General features: G+C 34.7%; 1 protein-coding gene across 1 annotated transcript in view; it reads left to right on the top strand.

The window, feature by feature from the left end:
• CSMD3 (CUB and Sushi multiple domains 3) overlaps nt 1-22,677 on the top strand; it is a 1,234,679-nt gene that overhangs the window by 978,833 nt on the left and 233,169 nt on the right. Inside the window, exons 29-30 of the mRNA XM_025394338.1 lie at nt 9,464-9,602; nt 12,352-12,539. Coding sequence (XP_025250123.1) covers nt 9,464-9,602; nt 12,352-12,539 — 327 coding nt within the window. The remainder of the gene's footprint in view (nt 1-9,463; nt 9,603-12,351; nt 12,540-22,677) is intronic.

Below are 22,677 nucleotides of genomic sequence, written 5' to 3'. Positions count from 1 at the left end.
AGAATCTTATTTTTGTTCACTTATACCTAACTCATGAACTTCACAGTGATTTATTTTGAAAGTCCCATGGAAATAGGAAAAGAGTGTTAGTTCTTCATTTAGAAGTGAACAAGCTCAGTCAATTATTCAGATTTATTTTACCTCATCTTGTAACTCCCCACACAAAATTACAAAATCAAATTCATTGGTCATTAACTGTGTCTCAGGCACTGTTCTAAACAGTGGGAAATTAGCAATAAAACAAGACAGAAAAGTTCTCTGTTCCTATGAACTTACTTTCCAGTGAAATAAATTAAAAAAAAAGTTTTACAACACATTTTCTCTAAAAAAGTTGGATTTGAAAAAAACACTAAAATCAACAAACAACATACAAAGGCCCAACCAGACAGACAGTTCTAGATTTCTGCTGTAAAAAAATAAGACAAATGCCAAATAAGTAAATTTATTAGAGACCCTTTTATAAAGCATGAAATAATGGCATCGTTTGAACAGTTCAGATTTAGCTATATCTCCCATTACACTATTTCTATTCACACTCATATTGTTTTTCATGTAACACTGCAAGATTCTGAATCAACAAATATCAATTAATTTACCTTTACTGTAAGTGCACTCATAGAATCTGATAAAAAACTGTTAAGAAATGTCTGCAAAGAAAGAGATTAAAATAATGTATCATATTTGTTTCAAAATTTTCAAGTTTGTTTACTACTCAATTAACCAAAACATTTTCAACTAAATTAAAACTTCTTATTCTAATTAATTGGAATTTGACCACATAGCTCATAAAGAGAATATTTATGTAAAGAATAAATTATAAAACACCAAAATCTTACTGTAGAACTTCTTGCTTTATTGTGATTCTTAGATTTGACTAAAGGTTGTTGCTTATTAGAATTACCAGAAGGGCTAACTTATGCCAATTGTTTTTACATAGAATCCTAAAATATTAAATGGCTTATACAAAAATCTAGATAACACTAAAATCCAAGATGCAAAAGATGAAAAAGTTCTGAGATCTGCTATTATAAATTTCCATTTTTAGACAAGAATATGCTTTAGCTAGCAAGTCCTATTCTAAAAAAAAAAAAAAAAAAAAGCTAAGTACTAAATCTTACTTAAGTTAAGCAGGTTGTGTGAGGTTTTGTGTAGATAATGATACTGTGTATTATTTTTGGTAGGAAAAGCTAGCTTCAGGAGAAGATATAAATTAGAGCTTCTCCGAGGAAGAAAATAACCTTAAAAAAAAAAAAAGTCTAAAAAATTGCTAAGGCTGCAGAAAGCTTGACCTCTAAAACTGATAAGAAAGAACTTCATGATTGGAAATACCATGCCAAAGATTAAACCCTGAACTTCTTAGAAACTCCATAATTCTATGTCTCAGACCCCGGAGCGTAAAACATTTTGCTTGCTTGCATGTAGAAACAGTCTTATAGCAAATGCCAAACAGAAGGACGTTGTCTTTAAGAGAGTTAATAGAATTCATTCCAGCAAAATTGACAGTGTACAAATTACTTTGATATTGCCAGCGGGAAAGTAGCAGCATTCAATATGGAGGTAAATAAGGAAGACATTAATGTGAGTGGGCTTTTGAGAAAGAAAGAAGACACAAATAAAATTGAATTTGGGAAAAAAATTAAGAAGATCGTAAAATAGTTATCCATAGTTGATGCCCACGTAACTGCCTCAGAAAACACTGCATTCAGAACAAATTACTGAAAACTTAACTCATGAATCTCTGACTTGTATTTTGAATGCTTTATGGTTAGATGGGTAAAAATAGAGATGCATTTCTAAATGCTATTTAGAGTTGAGTATAAGATAATTTTCTTTACTCACTAAGAATTTGGGATTTACAAACGTCAGATAATGTCTTTGCTTTTCTCATTGGCTTTCATAGATTTTCAAAATCAACCACAGCATTGAAACATATCAAGAAATCTTTGATAAATAATTTAAATAGATGCACACCTGTGTTCCCAACTGCTCAGGAGGCTGAGATGGGAGGATTGCTTGAGCCCAGGAGTTTGAGATAAGACTGAGCAACATAGTAAGACCTTGTCACTAGAAGAAAAATAATAATTTAAGTAATAGAATAAAAATAATTTTAGAGGATCTTATATCTAAATGATAGATAATTTATATGTAATAATTTTTCTTACCTCTTTTGTGATAAAGGATATACATGTATAACATGTACATGTACATATATGTGTGTATCTCTATACAATTTCTAACAATAAAAAAGACCAATGTTCCTTGTCAAATAAGGAAAATTGAAACAAAATTACTCCCCTACTCTCTCCAAAATTATGCATAATCCAAGTGGAAAAAAATCACAAAGAATATTTTGCTATCATTCTGGTCTTTTGTGCATATATACATACATGTAAGCATATCTCATTTTATTACACTTCACTTTATTTCACTCCACAGATATTACATTTTTTTACAGATTGAAGATTTTTGGCAACCCTGTGCCAAGCAAGTCCTAATAGACTTTTTTTTTCTAATGGCATGTGCTCACTTCATGTCCCTGTATTATATTTTGGTAATTCTCACAATATTTCAAACTTTTTCATTAATATTTTATTGTTATTGTGATCTGTGATCAGTGATCTTTGATGTTACTATTGTAATTGTTTCGGGGTGCCACAAACAAATGCCCATGTAGGACAGTGAACTTAACCAATAAATGTTTGTGTTTTGAGTGCTCCCCTAACTGACTGTTCCTCCGCGTCTCTCTCTTTCCTTGGGCCTACCTATTCTCTGCTACACAATATTAAAAGTAGACCAATGGCCTCTGAGCATTCAAGTGAAAGGAAGAGTTGCACATCTGTCACTCTAAATTAAAAGCTAGAAATGATTAAGCTTAGTGAGGAAGGCCAGTTGAAAGCCAAGATAGGCTGATAGGCATCTTGAATCAAATAGTTACCCAAGTTATGAATGCAAAGGTAAAATTCTTGACAGAAATGGAAAATTCTACTCTAGTGAACACAGGAATGATAAGAAAGCAAAACAGCTTTGTTGCAGATATGAAGCAAGCCAGTGGTCTGGATAGAAGATCAAACCAGCCACAACATTCCCATAAGCCAAAACCTAATCCAAAGGAAGGCCCTAACTCTTTAAGTCCATAAAGACATACACAGGTGGAAAAGCTGCAAGAAAACTTTGAAGCTAGCATAAGTTGATTTATAAGGTGTTTTTGTTGTTGTTGTCATTGTTTTGAGATGGAGTCTCACTCTGTTGCCCAGTCTGGAGTGCAGTGGCGTAACCTTGGCTCACTGCGAGCTCCACCTCCTGGGTTCATGCCATTCTCCTGCCTCAGCCTCCTGAGTAGCTGGGACTACAGGCACCAGCTACCACGCCTGACTTTTTTTTTTTTTTTTTTGTATTTTTAGTAGAGACGGGGTTTCACCATGTTAGCCAGGATGGTCTTGATCTCCTGACCTCGTGATCCGCCCGTCTCAGCCTCCCAAAGTGCTGTGATTACAGGCGTGAGTCACCGTGCCTGGCCAATTTATAAGGTTTAAGGAAAGCAGCTATCTCTATAACATTAAAATGCAACGTGAATCTGTAGGTACTGAAGAAGAAGCTGCAGCCAGTTATCCAGAAGATCTAGCTAAGATCACTGATGAAAGTGGCTTCATTAAAAACAGTTTTCAACGTAGATTAAACAGCATTCTATTGGAATAGTGTCATCTAGAACTTTCATTGCTGGAGAGGTGAAATCAATGTCTGGCTTCAAAGCTTCAAAGGATAGGCTGACTCTCTTATAGGGGCTAATGCAGCTGGTGACTTTAAAATAAAACCAGTGTTCATTTACCATTCTGAAAAAGTTAGGCCTGTTAAAAATTATGCTATATCTGCTCTGTCTGTGATCTATAAATGGAACAATTAAGCTTGGATAACAGCACATCTGTTTACACCATGGCTTACTGAATATTTTAAGCCCATTGTTGAGATCTACTGCTCAGAAAAAAAGATTATTTTCAAAATACCACTGCTCATTGAAAATGTACCTGGTCACCCAAAAGACCTAATGGAATATGCAAAGAGATTAATGTTTTTATGCCAATAACACAACATCCGTTCTGCAGCCCATGGATCAAGGAATAATTTTGACTTTTAAAGTGCCATTATTTAAGAAATATATTTTACAATACTATATCTGCCAAAGATAGTGATTTACTTGATGGATCTGGGCAAAGTAAATTGAAAACCTTCTGGAAAGAATTTACCATTCTAGATGCCGTTAAGAACATTTGTAGCTGGGCACGGTGACTCACGCCTGTAATCCCAGTACTTTGGGAGGCCGAGGCAGGCAGATCACGAGGTCAGGAGATCGAGACCAACTTGGCTAACACGGTGAAACTCTATCTCTACTAAAAGTACAAAAAAATTAGCTGGGTGTGGTGGCAGGCACCTGTAGTCCCAGCTGCTCCAGAGACTGAGGCAGGAGAACGGCGTGAACCCAGGAGGCGGAGCTTGCAGTGAGCCGAGATTAGACCACTGTACTCCAGCCTGGGCAACAGAGCAAGACTCCGTCTAAAAAAAAAAAAGAAAAGAACATTTGTAAAATTCATGAGAGACAGTAAAAATATCAATATCATAAGGAGTTTGGCAGAAGTTGATTCCAATCCTCATGGATGACTATGAGGGGATGTTTAAGACTTCAGCAGAAGAAGAAACTGCAGATGTGGTAGAAATAGCAGGAGAACTAGAATCAGAAGTGGAGCTTGAATATGGGACTGGATTGTTACAATCTCGTGATAAAACTTGAACGAATGAGAAGTTGCTTCTTATGGATGGGAAAATAAAGTGATTTATTGAGATGGAATCTACTTCTGGTAAAGATGCTATGAACATTGTTGAAATGACAACAAAGAACTTCAAATACTACATAACTTAGTTCATAAAAGCAGAGGCAAAATTTGGGAGGATTGTCTCCAAGAAGTTCTGCTGTGGGTAAAATGCAATCAAATAGCATCACATGCTACAGAGAAATCTTTCATGAAAGGAAGAGTCCAGTGATATGGCAGACTTCTTTATTACCTTATTTTAGGAAAATGCCACAGCTACCCCAGGCTTCAACAGCCACCACCCTGATCAGTTAGAAGCCATCAACATCTAGGCAAGACCCTCCACTAGCAAAAGGATTGTGACTCACTGAAGACTCAGATGACCATTCTCGTTTTTCAGCAATAAAGTATTTTTAATTATGTTATGTACTGTTTTAGACACAATGCTATTATACACTTAATAGACTAAAATATAATGTAAACATAACTTTTATATGCACTTGGAAACCAAAAAAGTTTTGTGACTAACTTTATTGCTATATTTGGTTTATTGTGGGGATCTGGAACTGAACCTCCAATATCCCCAAGGTATGCCTGTATATACATTTGCTATTATACTTTTTTTCATATTCACATATTATTTTAAGAGCCCCAAAGGTAAAATGTGTTGCTATTTTTATTTAAACACATAGCTACAAATTAGATTGTGCATTCATCAGTACAGTCATCTTCACTATTTGCATAATCAATAACCGAGATGGGCAGAGGTTACTGTGGATACCAGATGGTTGATATTACATATTAGTGATGAATACTGACACCTGAGTGGAATATTAAAATAAAATGTAATGAGAGAAACAACAGAGCTTGGCAGAGGTTACTATGAATACCAGAATGGTTTAGAGAGAGTTGAAGGTAGTGCCCATTCCAGGAAAACTTTCTGGAGGCAGTGATGAATCTAAAAACATAAGTTAGAGTTACATAAATGTAGAAGGGAAACAAACATTTCAGGAAGAAGAAATAAAATAAGTAAAGTCATGGAAGAACAAGGAAATATAAGCAGTATGATAGTATTTGAGTATAATTTACGTGTATACCCTGATGGTTGATGAAATTGGAAAGGCTGTAGGGGTCAGATCATGAAGGCTGTATGGGAATTGGGACATTATATTTTAGACAACGTGAAACAGTTGCAGAATTTTATGCACATACATAGTATGATTAGATGTTTTCACTGAGAGTGAGTAATTATTTCAATTATCAATTGTAATAATTCAAGAAAGAGAGAAGAGTTAGACCTATTGGTACTGTTGGTAGTAGGCAAGAAAAGAAGGACCAGTTGAAAATAGCTACAAGGTGGGTTTTGGCAGGGCTTCTTGATGAATTGGATATAAGGATGCAGTGAAAAAAAGGCAAGACTCTTAGACCTCTAGCTTGGGACTACAGGAGGATAGTACTGCTCATCTAACAATTTAGGAACCTAGGAGAAGAAGCCAACTTGATTTGAGGTTGAGTATTTAGGCTATTCTATGTTTGATGTACCGATAGACTACAGAGAGAGATATTCAGTAAAGACTGGCATATGGTTTAGACTTCAGACAAGAAATCTGTAGGAGGAGATAGGGAAGGGTGTTATCAGTGTATAAAAATTAGAAGATAAAAATCTTAAATTTACATATGGTCAACAAGGAAAAATGTAACAGTAGAAATTAAGAGAACTAGGTAAGGAACTCAGGAGATCACCAAAATTATAAGGAGATGTAAAGGAGGAAGTGTATGATAATAAGACTGAAGTATGTATAACAACACTAGAAGAAAACCTCAGAAACACTAGTTTCTAAGATTCCAGAAATTAGGACAGTGACTCTAAGATAAAGATCAACAATTAAGAATGACTACAGATATGAAGAGAAAGATAAAGGCAGCAAAGTCTTAATTATTATTATAAATGCAGAAGTCACCTAAGTATAAGCTAAGAAATGTTGTATTGGGAGCAAGCTAAGAAATGTTTGCACTAGGTCAATGGTTGAGAAGAGAATAAAAGGTAAAAAGGACCATGTAAAGACATCTAGAGGCCAAGCATGGTGGATCACACCTGTAATCCCCGCACTTCGGGACGCTGAGGTGCGTCCATCACTTGAGCGCAGGAGTTCAAGACCAGCCTGGGCAACATGGCAAAACTCTGTTTCTCCAAAAATACAAGGATTAGCTGCACGTGGTAGTCCATGTCTGTAGTCCCAGTTACTGGGGAGGCTGAGATGGGAGGATCTGAGCCTGGGAGGTCAAGGCTGCAGTGAGCTGTGATCGTTCCACTGTACTCTAGCCTGGGCCACAGAGTGAGACCCTGTATCAGAAAAAAAAAAAAAAAGACACCAAATTTAGACTGTTAGACTATCTAAGTAATAGAAAGGTTATTGTGTCTCTCTAAATGTAATTTAAAATAAAAATAAATGATTAAACCTTATGATAATTTTTCTCATGATGAATACTTTGGCACTTTTCTTTGAGAAACAACATAAGAAACATTTTCCTCCTTTGATTTTCTGCTTTTCTAGTCTTGTTAGTCATCTTAATCTGTCCCATAGGTACATACAGCACAAGGGTGCAGAAACAGACCAGAGCAGACTTCCCCTTCAAAAAGCTTAGTTATGCCAAATTAAAACACACAAACACACACACACACACAAAATTTAGTAAGAAGAGACTTTGATTCAAACAGGATTATTGCAAGGAGCAGGGTAGGCAGGGAAGGGACTATTGCAACAGGGAATACTAAGGCTGTAAGATCTGCACCTATCTCAGGAGTTAGACAAAGGCTTTTTTTCTTTTTTAGAGAAGGCTAAACGAAGCTAGAGAGAACTAAATGTGAAGTCAGAGGCAAGGGCAGCCTGATTGAATAGTAGATCAGAGAATGTTGTGCTCTGAATCCAGCCTTTTCTCAGGAAATATCCTGTGCTGTCTTAAAGCTGAGAAGGGAGACAAAGTTCAGGAGCCCAGAAGAAGGAGGGAAACGTAATCAAAGTTTGTTTCACAAACATTTTATTCAGATTAATCAGTGAGCCAAGCAGTTCAGCTAGAAGCAAAGAATGGGAACTGGCAGGGTCTGTGGCTGATCTTCCCATAAACAAGATGGTAACAAAGACAGCTTATCTAAGTCATGATAAGTGAGTCTTATCTAAGTCATATGAGGCAGGGTGTTTCCTTACAGTAAGCCATTTTCAGACAAAAAAGAGTGAAAGTGGATAGGTCATAAGGAACTCTCTTTTATTTTTTAAATGAAAGAAACCTGAACATGTTTGTGGATGAAGGGGAGGAAGCCAGGAAAAGTAAGGGAGATAAATAATTGGACGAGTGTTTTGGATAAGGAAGAAGGATTATGTGACCAGGTTAAGGGTGGTATCTTGATTAGGAGGGACTTTATCCTGGGATTGTAAAGAGAAATATTCAGGAGGCATTTAAGCTTGGAGATGGAGGACTACAGAACATTGAAGCAGTTTATGTCTAATCATTTTATAACGTACCACAAAAACATACAAGCGATAGGAAAGTAGTGGTGAATATATTAAGTCTGAGCAACTAGATACTCTCAATATAGTAAGAGCTGAGACAACTTTTTGAGAGTGACTCAGGTATTGAGACAAGAGTAGCAGAGGGGCATGGAGGAAGGCAGTACCAGACAAAAGGCAATGGAAAAATTACCAAATCATAGTGATAATATAGCATATCTCAACTCATGGAAAGAACAGAAATGCTGAAATGTTGGCAGAATCAAAATTCTCTTCCTTACAATACCAGTTTTATGGGTCAAAAAAAATTCATTTCCCTTATAACTGAATGCTCATATTTATCTCAGAAAACTGCAATTTCAAAACCCAGGTGAGAGAAGAATGTTGATGTACTGATTATGTGTAGGAGACATCGTGAGAGTGTCAGAATCCTAATCTTAATGTCCCTCAGTTGAGTGTGTGTATTTATTTGTATTACCCACTCTCTCACACCACCATGAAGACTTCCATATCTTTCTTCATTTCTCTGTTTTTTTGAAGATGTCAATTTCTGTGTAATGTATAACTTCTTGAACACAAACTCTGTTTAACAAACGTCAACAGTAATCCCCTAAAGAATCTCTTCTCTGAGTTTCACTGACAATTTTTGGAAGCTCTCCATTGAAGTGTTATGGAAACCTTTGTTTGAAACTGCAGTAATGTACTAAATACATAAATGGTGCCAGGAGAGACATGAAAATAAGCTATATATCTCGTATCTTATTTTTCTATTTATTGTTAGAGGTTTTGTTTTGCTTCGATCCGATTTTTTCTGGTAACCAGAGGAAAATCATCTTTACCACTTTTTTTTTAATGCTTTTCTTTTGACATGAAACAAAATAATAATAGAAAGAGAGAAAAGTATATATGCATTATTTTTGGTCTCTTGAAGCCAATAAAGCAGCTAAATTTTATGTATCCATGTATGTATGCATGTATTCAATATTTTAATGGTCTTTCTTGAAAGATAATGCTATATCCAAGCTTCAGGTACTATAAAAGTCAGGTCTGTACAAAGCCTCATAAACTCTTTTAGAGAGGTGATTTCAAAAATATTGATAGCTAACAAATTGTATTAATGTTTAAAGAGATTTTACTTATTTGTTTAAATTAAAGCACCCTGTGGAGGCAATTTAACAGGATCTTCAGGCTTTATTCTTTCGCCAAACTTCCCTCATCCATATCCGCATAGCAGAGACTGTGACTGGACTGTCACCGTCAATGCAGACTATGTTATCTCCTTGGCATTCATCAGGTGAGTTCTTATATATTTCCACATTAAAAAAATATATTGCTTGGCCATTTTGCTTTAGCATTTGCACTAGACAAATTCTTATTTCTATATATAGCATTTTTGTTATTTTTTACTAATCCCAGTGCTAATACTTGTTCTAGCTTTGCCACTGTCATTCGTGTTACCTTGGGCAAGTTATTTATTTGAGTGAGCCTCCGTTTTTCCACATGAGGCTAATAGCTGGCATCACAAAACCTGGCCTCTTTCCATGAATATTTCATTGGAAGTGTTAGGTAATAGCAACTCAATGATTTTCCAAGTAGAAAAGTCCCCAGTCTTTATTGTCTAAGGTTGATGTAATCAGTATGTTGACTCCAGTAACACAATTCCTTGTTCTGCCACCAGTGTGTTAAAGGCTCTTAGTATTTATGTGAAATGTTAAACTTAAATATTCAATATTTTCTAATATATTAAGGCCAGTTAGTTTTTCCTAAGTAAAGATAATTTGAACTCATACAAATTCAGCATAATTGTAAATAAATAAAATTTTTATTTTTGTAATTTGTAGTGGTGCATTGCTAATTAGTAATACCAAAGTGACAACAATGATAATTTTAGTTTTATGCCAGGCTCCTGTTGTAAGACAAATTCCCAAGTTAAATACTATTATTATCCCCATTTTCCCAATTGAGGAAACATCAATACAGACATGAGAAATATCAAAATGGATGATACAGGGCTTAGTTTACGTATGAAATTATTCTAGTTAATAACTTGAGGGTAGAAGGGTATATTACATGAAGTGCATGACCTAAATTTGATTTCTAACTCTATCATTTATTATGTGACCTTAGGGAGACCACTGACTTTAAAGAGCCTTAGCATACTCATTGGTAAAATGAAAATCATAATCTCTTCCTTATACAGCAGGACTATTGGCAAGCTGTATAAGGCTGTATTGGCAAGATGAGTTAATATTTATTAAAGTACCTTGTAAAACATAAGGTAATATTAGCGTGCACTGTCCTTTCAGTTTTTCAGAAAAAACACCATAACAACTAAGACTAAAATTTTGTTAAAAAGAATATTTTTTGTTTTAATTTCATTTTCAAAGAAGTTGTAATACTTCAAGTATTGATTTAGTCTCAAACTATAAATTAAAAATAAATATACTGTGTTCCATTGTTAAATAATCTTTCAGCCTTCTATGCATAATAAATACTCCTGTGTCATTTACAAAGCCGTTGTTTCTAGTGATTCTCCCAACAGAGACAGACAAGGAAGTTGTAATTAACATCAAAGTTTAATGTTGGAAGAGATGAAATTCAGAAGTCGTGTTTTATCTCAGAACAAGGGTAATAAGTAATGAAATAAAGTTTAATCTTCTGATTTCTGCTATATTATTATACCCACAGTTACCAAATTCAGGCCTCAGATCCACTGAAAAATTTCAGGATAAGTTAATTGAACTACATTTTTGAAGCTACTGAATAAATTTAAACAAAATATAATAGTGTGATGATCTCCCAGTTTTCTCATGTTAGAGGGGCCCACATATAAAAAAGGTCTGGGAACCGCTGCACTTTCCCATTCTCTCTTTACCACTCTTTATGCACAAGTAAGACGAGTAGCTGGACTCTTCTTGCCTGTACATGAATATGTAAAGGATGAGAATTGTGGAAAGTTAACTTCTATAAATTCTTTAAGTTTGGAAATAATACTTTTCACCAAACAAATCTCTTGGTTAGATGCAGGCAAATATGATACAACTTGACAAAATAGTTTTTCTGCTGATGAATGTTTAACAATGGCAAGTTTTACTGGTTTCATTTTATATCATAAACTGGTTGACTTTTCTTGCTGACCTAAATTAATCTATCCTTTTCCCCATGTTTCTCTACCACAGTATGAGTTAGGAAATAGAGAAATTGATTGCATGTCTCCTGACTTCTAAATATATGGGTTCCATGATCATTGTGGGACAATTATTATACTTTTGAAGGTTGTTAAGGCAAGTTTATTATGCAAATCTTGTAATATTAACACAACTGATTTGAATCCTTTACATGCTAAAATATCCTTTTTCACATTATGTAATTCTGATAGTGTATTGGTTTGATATCTCCTACATTAGGTTTTAAAACAAGAAAATATATTTACTTTCAGGAAAAAGAATGTCTAATACAATGTGCAAAGCTTCGTTTGAGTTATTTAAATGTAAATAATATATTTCAACTTTTGATTTCAGCTTTTGTCCTTATCTGATATATAGAGTTAAATTTTTTAGCAATAAAAATGCTCATAAACTTTGGAGTACTATTTATGAAGAAAAAAATAGTTTGTGTTTTCATGATGCAAAATATATGGATGAAAAAGTTTTAAAAATACATATTATCCTCCACATAAAGTAACTTGCATAAGAACACATCACTAACAAGGGCAGAAACAAGGCTTGAACTTACATTCTCTGACTCCAAATCCTGTATCTTTTCATCAATTAACTATTTGTCTTATAATCACTTCATTTCCTCTGCATACAATGTCAACTTAAAAATATGTAAAAATGTCAAGATTTTTTTTTCTTTTCCCCTGCTTATTTGATATTTATATTAAATATGTTGTTGCCAGGTGATTTTTTATATTAGCTTATTTTAACAGTGTCTTTTATTATTGTTAAGCACTGAATTAATGTTTGATCATGTAACTATTATGATTAATAGCCTAATAATAATTATCCTACTTCCTTTTCTTTCTTTTTTTTTTTTTTTAGTTTTAGCATAGAACCAAACTACGACTTCCTCTATATCTATGATGGACCAGACAGTAATAGCCCACTGATTGGAAGTTTTCAAGACAGCAAGTTACCAGAGAGAATAGAAAGCAGCTCAAATACAATGCATTTGGCTTTTCGGAGTGATGGATCTGTTAGTTACACTGGATTTCATCTAGAATACAAAGGTAAATATGAATATTCCATGTTAGTATCATGATTTAAATTATAGATATTTTATACAGGAGAATAATTTTGTATGGCCCATTGTTAGTGGTTACTTTTATGTGCATTTTTAAATGCAGACTATGTACAGTTCATCTCATAAAAGCGTTCTCACAGTAGACCTTTCTTATTAGTGAGAAAGAAATTAGCATTTCCCTAATTACTACCAAAGGAAATGTATCAGGCAAACAAATTAACAATTAGTATATTGGAGGAGTTGGCTGGAGCCACACAATATTAAAAAACAAAAAATACAAAAAAAGTCTCATTTTTTTAGAAGCTGAAGTTTCAGTCAAATACCTTCATTTGGAGAACACTTTCAGTGATAAAGGGAACAAAGTAGAGGATAATTGTATTTCAGAAAACATATAAGTTGGGTGCCATCACTCATGCCTGTAATCCTAGCACTTTGGGAGGCCAAGGCAGGAGAATTACTTGAGCCCAGCAGTTTGAGACCAGCCTGAGAAACATAGTGAGAGCACATCTGTACATTTATTTTTTAATTAGTCAAGAGGGGTGGCATACATCTGTAGTACTAGCTACTCAAGAGACTGAGGCAGGAGGATCACTTGAGCCCAGGAGATGAAGGCTGCAGTGAGATATGATCATGCACTGCAGGCCAGCCTGGAAGAGCAAGACCCTGTCTCTAAGAAAATGTACACAGATATTTAAATATGTCAATATTCATAATAAGGAAAACAAGTATAGTTATAATGTTTTAGAATACTTCTGCTAGTGCTTAAATGAATTGTATTAGAATGCCTATGGATATTTATAATTATATTTTTCTAAAATTTTGTAGTTTATGTCTACAGGAACTGATTTATATTTAGATTGCATAAACTTTAAATTTATTTTGCAACTACTGAGTCCATGAAGGGCATACTGATAATTCATCTCAAGTTATCAACTGATTTCTGAAAATACATGCTTTGATTTGTTACCACCTTTTGTTTCATATTTTCAATAACTGAAACTTATATATAGAATAATGAACTCCAAAGCATCCATCAGCTAACTTGACAAAAATTATCATTCTGCTATATTTGCTTCAGATCTCTTTATTCTTGTCTTAAAAAATCAAATATCACATATACAATGGAAACTGCTTTTGCATTTGCCATAGGAACAGGGGTTAGTCTCTTCAGGGCTATCATAAGAGGTCACAATAAATTTCACAACAACACATAATATGGGTAAGAAAGACGTTTTTAGGGAAATGAAACTCACAAGTCAGCAAGAAACAGATGCTTGGAGTCCTCCAATATCTCTGTCATCACTTAGAACTGTATGCCAGGTCAAGGGTAACTGCTGGACTTAAACAGTATAGTTTTCATTCCAGTGGAAAGCCTGATCCCTCCATAAGTCTCTCATTTCACAAGAAAAAGTAGGAAAATGGCCTTGTTAGTAGGAAAATATACAGGACATTTGGCACAGACAGTGAGGTTTAGGGTGCTGGCTGTTTATTGAGGTTTTCTGCAAATGCTACCTGCTCTGTATCAGAAGATGCTTGGGGGAAGTTTAGACCTTGGGTTTATGGGTTAGAAACTCTTTTAGGGAGAGTGAGCTTGACCGCAACGTCACTCTAACCACCTGGTAGATAATTCCCTTACCATTCGTGGGAACCTGGCTAGCTGACCATGTAGGCAAACCATAATGAGCATTCAAGGTCATTTTTCAGACATTCCTGCTCTTTTCATGCTGGTATTCCCCCTAGTCCTGAATTTGATACTTATCCTTTCCATGTATTTATGCTTGTACATATTTTTATATTTCTTATTTTCATACAAATTGTGTATTTTTATTATGTATGTATCCTTCTGAAAATTGATTTGGCCCCTTACATTGTTTTTGAGATTTATCAAAGTTAGAAGCATATACCTTTTATTTATTAAGTCCTTTATGATACTTCACCATATGGCTATATCAAAGTTAATATATAAATTTTTCTGCTGATAGACATTTAGGCTGTTTTAGTTTATTACTACCAGAAATGAATGATGATGAAATGAACATTCTTTTACATGTCGTCTTGAATATATCTGTGAGATTCTTTTTAGATCATCTGTGTACCTAAGAGTGGGATTACTAGGTCAAAGGGTATGAACCTCTTCAATGTAACTCCGTATTGCTGAATTATTCTCTAAAGAGGCTGCATCAATTTAAACTTTCAAAAATCAGAGGATGAGAGCTTCAGAAATTCCACAGTTTTTAAAAACCAGTGCTTTTGTTAAACTTGCAAGTTGCTAATCTTATTAAATGATATCTCATTGTCGTTTTTATTCTTTTCCCTTTTTTTTTTTTTTTTTTTTTTTTTTTTTTTGAGACGGAGTCTTGCTCTGTCACCCAGGCTAGAGTGCAGTGGCTGGATCTCAGCTCACTGCAAGCTCCTCCTCTCGGGTTCACGCCATTCTCCTGCCTCAGCCTCCCAAGTAGCTGGGACTACAGGCACCCGCCACTTCGCCTGGCTAGTTTTTTGTATTTTTTAGTAGAGACGGGGTTTCACCGTATTAGCCAGGATGGTCTCGATCTCCTGACCTCATGATCCGCCCGTCTCGGCCTCCCAAAGTGCTGGGATTACAGGCTTGAGCCACCGCGCCTGGCCTCTTTTCCCTTATTAAGTTGAGCATCTTTTTCCTATTTTGCATACTGACATCTTCCTTCCTTCCTTCCTTCCTTCCTTCCCTCCCTCCTTCCCTCCTTCCCTCCTTCCTTCCTTCCTTCCTTCCTTCCTCTTTCCTTCCTTCCTTCCTCCTTCCTTCCNCTTCCTTCCTTCCTTCCCTCCTTCCTTCCTTCCTTCCTTCCTTCCTTTCCTTCCTTCCTTCCTTCCCTCCTTCCTTCCTTCCTTCCTTCCTTCCTTCCTTCCTTCCTTCCTTTCTTCCTCTTTCCTTCCTTCCTTCCTTCCTTCCCTCCTTCCTTCCTTCCTTCCCTCCTTCCTTCCTTCCTTCCTTCCTTCCTCTTTCCTTCCCTCCTTCCTTCCTTCCTTCCTCTTTCCTTCCTTCCTTCCTTCCTTCCCTCCTTCCTTCCTTCATTCCTTCCTTCCTTCCTTCCTTGAGATGGAATCTTGCTCTGTCACCCAGGCTGGAGTGCAGTGGCGATCTCAGCTCACTGCAACCTCCACCTCCTGAGTTCATTCGATTACTATTAATTGTTTTAACTATAGTCCCGAGTTTTAACTATGGTGTATATTGCCTCTGAATTATTACTCTCTGTTACAAAAATATATTATTGAAGTGGTGGTGTTGTCTGAGGTAAATACCCAGGGTTTGCCATTTGGCGCCAAGAAGATTAAGGACAGGGACAAATATGAGGAATGAGTTTAGGGGCGAAGATTTAATAGGCAAAAAAAAAAAAAAAAAAGAGAGACAAAGGAGGACAACTCTCTCTTTTTCCTAAGAAAGGGGCAGCCGAAAGGGGAAAGCCGGCCCCACTGTTAACTATGTCAGATTTTATAGGCAGGCTTGAGGAGGCGGTGTCTGAGTTACATAGGACCCACAGACTAGTTTGACCAGGTATGACATTTACCTAGTGTGCGGGGTAAGCTGGTTGCCCCACCCTAATCTTCTTATGCAAAAGGAGCCTTTGCCTGGCAGGGGCTGTATTGTCTTCTTCTTCCTGTACTCGAGGTTTGGCAAGGGCAGATGGAGCCCCCATTTTGGACATGCCTAGTCCCAGGTAGCCTTTTCCTGTGGACACAACTGTGAGCTGGCCTTCACCTGTGCAAGTTTCTGGCTTGCCTGTCTATGTCTGCAACTCCATTTTACAAGTGGCTCTGTGTTAGAAAAGAAAGTGATTTGAGGGCTGCTTTTCATTAAAACGAAAACCTTACTATCTGCCTGAGTAATTTCTTTTTAACTCCTGTATCATTATCAAATTGATTTAGTACCGTCTGATTGAGCTATAATTTTTCTTCCTTATACTCTCCTTGTCTGGTTTGATACCAAGATTACACTACCTGCCTAAATTTGGGAGCATTCTCAATTTTCTAGTCTTGAGAATAGTTTGTATAAGATAGGATTATCTGTTTCTTGAACGTTTTCTAGAACTAAAACTACGGGACCAGTGACTTAAGGTGGTGAAATTTTAATGGTTGTAAATATATTTAGATTTGCTTTTTTACCTTAGATTTAAAAAACTCTTTCTAAAAACTAGTTCCTTTCATCCATGATTTCACATTTATTGACATGAAAATATTCACAGTATTTATCTTACTTTATTTGCTGCTGCATGTTTTTGGTAACATTGTTTAATATTTTTATTAATATTGCTTTTATCTATGTTAGTTCCTTCCTTTTATTGTCTCTAGATTTGCTAATCCTTTTCCCCATTTCTTGAGATAAATACTACTTTTTTTTTTTTTTTTTTTTGAGACGGAGTATCGCTCTGTCGCCCAGGCTGGAGCGCAGTGGTGCGATCCTGGCTCACTGCAACATTTGCATCCCTGATTAAAGCAATTTTCCTCCCTCAGCCTCCTGAGTAGCTGGGATTATGGGCGTGCCCCACCACGCCTGGCTAATTTTTGTATCTTTAGTAGAGATGGGGTTTCACCATGTTGACCAGGCTGGTCTCAAACTCCTGACCTTGTGATCCGCACTCCTCAGTCACCCAAACAGCAGGGATTACAGGCATAAGCCACCACGCCCAGCCAATACTGCTTATTAATTTGTATTTTTTCTCTTTTGGTAATGAGCTTTTGGATCTGCACATTTTCTTTAAGAACCTCTTAAGCTGCTATGCAAAAGTTTTGATGTGTAGAGATTTATCATAATTTTATTCTAAATTGGTTGTAAGTATAGCATTATGATTTTTCTTTGCTGAAGTGCTACTTAAAAGTATTTCAAACTATCAAAATAAAATTTTAATCTATAACTTATTATATTATAAATTTCTAATTTACTTGCATCATCAGAGATGTATGATTCTGATTCTTTGGCTTGTCATAGGATTTGTTTTGTGGTCCATTGTATTGTCAAAATTTATGTTTCTTGTGTACTAGGAGAGAAATTTGTATCATCTAATGAGTGCAAGTTTTTTATATACATCCAATAAATTCCCTAGTTATATTGTTAAATATTCATCTTCTCACCGTTTTTTAACCTGTTTGGTCTAGCTATTATTGAAATAGTTGGGTAAAATCTACTATTCTTAACTTGCCATTTTTCTTAAAATTTTTACCACTTTTGTTTATATATTATGAAAGCCTGTTTTCAGGTGCATATAAATTGAATTTTTTCGGTTTTTTTGATACCTTGCATTTAGTATATTTATACTTATTAGCCTTTTTCTTTTATTTTTTGCTTTATATTTCTTTTGCTTTTTCTGTATTCCTAATTTCAAAATCTTCCACTTGCTACCAAATAATGTCAATATCTGATACTTTCTTTCTTATTTATTCACTTATTTATTTTTAAGTTCACTTACTATATGCATCTCCCTCACTCTAGTAATCCCCTACACATATTCTAAAATACAAGCTTCTTAAGAGGAAAGCCCTTATCTGTTCATTCACCACCATACACTAAGTGCCAAGAATAGTGCCCACACACAGTAGTTATTCAATTTGTTACTCGATTGGTTTTGAGCATTGCAAAGAGGTGTTTTCTGTTTTAAAATCAAGTCAAAATTTGAATATTAGAATAATAACATTCTTTAAATGTAAGAAACCTTAGAATTGTATTCCTGTTCTAAATTTTATATACGTGAGAACTTGGCTTAGAAATAGCTACCTGCAAACTGAAAGGCTTATACATGTGACCTGTTTAAAAAAGAAAGAAAGAAACCTTTTAGGAAATCTGTAGAGATAAAGTGAGGTTCTACTGTAAATTAATATTTAGTAAAACATTTCCAAATATCACTATGATAAAAGTTGCAGCAAGAGTATCTCACTAGAAATCCAGTGGTAGATGGTCCTGATTACGACTTTCTTTCTCATGGAAACTGGTCATGACCTTATAATGCTTTTTCTAGGTAACATTCCATGTAGCCCTTATTAAGGCCAAGTAGTTAAGCAATTGAGATAAAAACCTATTTGCTATTATCTCAGCTAAATATACGTCCTTCCCTATTTCCCCAGCTTGATCAATTTCAATATTTTCATCACTTCCAAAAACTTAAGATTTATACTGTCATAGATAAAGAACTACAAATATAATTTTTTTTAAAAAAGATATTATTTACTATGCACTTACTCTACTGTAGGTTCAATGATTAGACCTCATTAGTAGGCATGGGAAGGATATAGATAATGCATGTATAAATGCAATAAAAACATTACAGAACAACCTTATAAGTATTGTTATCCCATTTTACAAAGGATACAATTGAAAATCTAATTGTTAAAATGATTTGCACAAGACTACATAAATTATTGTTACCTTTAAGAATAAAGGCAAAGAAAAATATAAGCATAGGTAGAGAGAAATACATAATTATCCCATTAACTACATCCTTCTTCCCCACCCACTGTCTTCACCTACTATACCAGTACCCATTTAGACACAATTCCACCAAGTGTTATTTGTATACACCAGATAATATTTCCTTATAATAATGTTCCCGAGATCAAATCTCATTAATTCTCTAACCTGGTCCTCAAACCCAAACCCCCTGCCCTGTTTATGGGAAAATCTCATTGCCCACTTCAGGGTCTCCAAGTTCTGTCTTATCAGCTTCTTTATTTCCTATTCTTATTTTAATAAATGTTTCCTGTCTAATTGTCCAGTTTCTTAAGGCTGACAAAGTGGTGCTGATGTTTATAATGACTGAAAAATGAACATCTCATTATTTTCAACATAAAAATATGCACACCCAAATAAATGGACATATACCTTGAGGCTCCAGATAGTAAAGATATTTTTCTTTATCTTTTGTAACATATATCACATATCTTGACTTAAGCATGTTGGTTTCTATAGCACTTAGAAAGTAATTAGTGGTCTTTTTCCGTTTTAAAATTTTTAATTTTTACAGGTTCATAGTAGGTATGTATATATTTATGGAGTACACGTGATATTTTGATACAGGTGCACAATGTGTCATAATCATTGTCAAGGTAAATGAGGTATCCATCACCTCAAGCATTTATCATTTATTTATGTAACAAACATTCCAATTATATTCTTTTAGTTATTTTTAAATATACAATAAATTATTGTTGACTGTAGTCACCCTGTTGTGCTATCAAAGACTAGATCCTTATTCATTCTATCTAACTTTGTTTTCATACCATTAACTATCCCCACTTCCCATCCCTTACCTTTCCCAGCCTCCGGTAACGGTCATTCTACTCTCTGTCTCTACAAGTTCAATTATTTCAATTTTTTATCTACTACAAATGAGTAAAAACATGAAAAGTTTTCCTTTTTTATTTTTAATTTTTGTGGGTATACAGTAGGTGTATACATTTAGGGAGTATATGAGATATTTTGATACAGGTATGCAACGTGTAATGACTAACATCAGGGTAAATGAGGTATTCATAATCTCAAGCATTTATCCTTTGTATTAGAAACAAACTCTACTCTTTTAGTTATTTTTAAACGTACAATTAAATTATTATTGACTATAGTCACACTGTTGTGCTATCAAATACTAGATCTTATTCATTCTTTTTAATTATTTTTTGTACATTAACTATCCCCATTTTTCCCCCAACACCTCCACTACCCTTCCCAGCCTGTGGTAACTATCCTTTTAGTCTCTAACTCCATGAGTTCAATTGTTTTTAATTTTTGGCTCCCACAAATAAGTAAGAAAATGCAAAATTTGTCTTTCTGTGCCTGACTTATTTCACTTCGTCCTCCAGTTCCATCCATGTTGTTACAGATATTTCATTCTTTTTTATGACGGAATACTACTTCATTGTATATATATGCCACTTTTTTTTTATATATTTGTCTGTTGATGGACACTTCAGGTTGCTTCCAAATCTTAACTATTCTGAGCAGTACTACAATAAACACGAGAGTGCAGATATCTCTTCGATATACTGATTTCTGTCTTTTGGATATATACTAGCAGTGGGATTGCTAGATCATAGGGTAGTTCTATTTTTAGTTTTTTGAGAACCCTCTATACTGTTGATACTGTTCTCCATAGTGGCTGTGCTAATTTACATCCCCCTCAACAGTGTACGAGGTTTGCCTTTTCTCCCCATTCTCACCAGCATTTGTTATTGCCTTTAATTAAAAATTAAGATGTAAGCTTCATTGTATATGTTCACTTCTAGCTCTAATAAAACTTATATATATATACACACATACATACATACATACATCTATTTATATTTAGCAGAAATAATTTTAAAATAAAACTAAAATATTTGAGATGCAGCAGATCTAAAATATATCTTCTGACATATTTTATTTGGAGACTATAAGGAGGCAAAATACTCTTTTACCTAGTATCTGTTCAATAGGCAAATCACTATTAAGCAGATAAAATTAATTATACATAAAAATAATGCTAATAACTTGTCTGCCTCATAATTTTTATTCGGAAACTAAAATCAGTTTTCCAGCTACTGCCTAGACATTTATATAAGTATTCTCCAGGTGTTTTCGAAATTTCCAGGTGTAATTGCTACGACATACATGGATATAAACAAAGGCAGTATTATTCATAGAAAGCTAGTCACCAAGGATTTAAAACAGTATATAAACATTATAACGAGATAACTGCATTCTCTCAAATTGAGACTAGCATTGTAAAATTGTTGCAGAGTCAATATTTTTAAATTTGTCAAACATGTTTCCCTTTCCTCAAAAAACAGGATGCTTGCATTACAGTTTCACTGACAGTTTACTGAAACATTGGGGAAAACTTCAAGGAAGGAGAAAGCAAATTTTTCAAAAGATGAATATTAGGAGAATAGACTTGTCAACGAGATTAATTCTTTTAAACAGAAATTTAAATCCTTCGTTTACCCTCCAGGGACTTAGTTCAATTTCACGAAGTCCAGCTGTAAATGACAGGTTTCTGTTCTGTCTAAAAATTATATTGCGTTTTCCAGCTTGTTTAAGGGAAGGTACAATGTAAGGTTTTATTTTTATAAATAAACAAATCAATCCCTGCATCACTAAAGCCCCATTCTTAGTGACCAAATTAAGTAGTCACCCTGCTGGTTCTTGCATAAAAAGAGTTGTGTGAGTATTTTATATGAAAAGAAATATATTCCATGGTTTGGGACAAAATTTTTATAGAGCAGCTGAGTATAATGTATGGAGTGCAAATTTTGTGTATGTGTATCAGTGTGTGTATGTGTATGTGTGTGCTTGGGAGAACATCAAGTCATTTAGCTCTGGTTTGAAACTCAGGAATCACATTTATCTACTTGCACATGTCAGCACACCTCCTCCCCTACAAAATTTTCATCGCCTTTTCACCTAATCTGTTCCTTATTCTCTCAATGCTCACTTTAGATACCACTTTTTCAGTGAGGTTCCTGAATGCTTCCCTTTACACAGCATTCCAGAATTGCAAGTCTTTATTTAATGTGATTCCTTTCTTTAACAGACTGTAATTTCCATGAGCGCCAGGACATTTTCTGGTTGTCCACTGCTACATTTCTAGAGTTAGTAGGGTAGTGAGCCCTTAAGTAGTGAAAGAAAGAAAAGAAAAAAGAAAAGAAAAGAAAAGAAAAGATAGAGAGAAAGAAAGAAAGAAAAAGAAAGAAAGAAAGAGAGAGAGGGAAAGAACCCTTTTCATTTCTCTGATATTCTATTAAAATTATTTAAATGTTTGGTTCCACCATTTCCTCTTTAGTTGAATTGGGAGAAATTATATATAGTGTTCTTCTTAAAGCACAGATTTCTCATTATTTCTTATATATGTTAAAGTACAATAAACTCTTTGCAAACTTTTATGAATGAAAGAAACATATTCTTACTGGTGTAATTAATTATATTTTGATATAAAAATGTTTGCAGTAGCCAAACACCAAGATATCATTGACTTAAATTCCAAAGATTCCATGACTCATATTCAGAGACATACCCACTTTCTGATTTCTTATTAACACAAAAAATATTCTAATGTAGAAAATCACTACATTTGTTATCCTGATTTATTGTGATGGCCTTTACATTGTACATTTCTTTATTT

This window comes from Theropithecus gelada, chromosome 8, assembly GCF_003255815.1.
Source record: "Theropithecus gelada isolate Dixy chromosome 8, Tgel_1.0, whole genome shotgun sequence".
Classification (NCBI taxonomy): domain Eukaryota; kingdom Metazoa; phylum Chordata; class Mammalia; order Primates; family Cercopithecidae; genus Theropithecus; species Theropithecus gelada.
The sequence above is the reverse complement of the archived record's forward strand: the minus strand, read 5'-3'. Positions and strand labels throughout refer to the sequence as shown.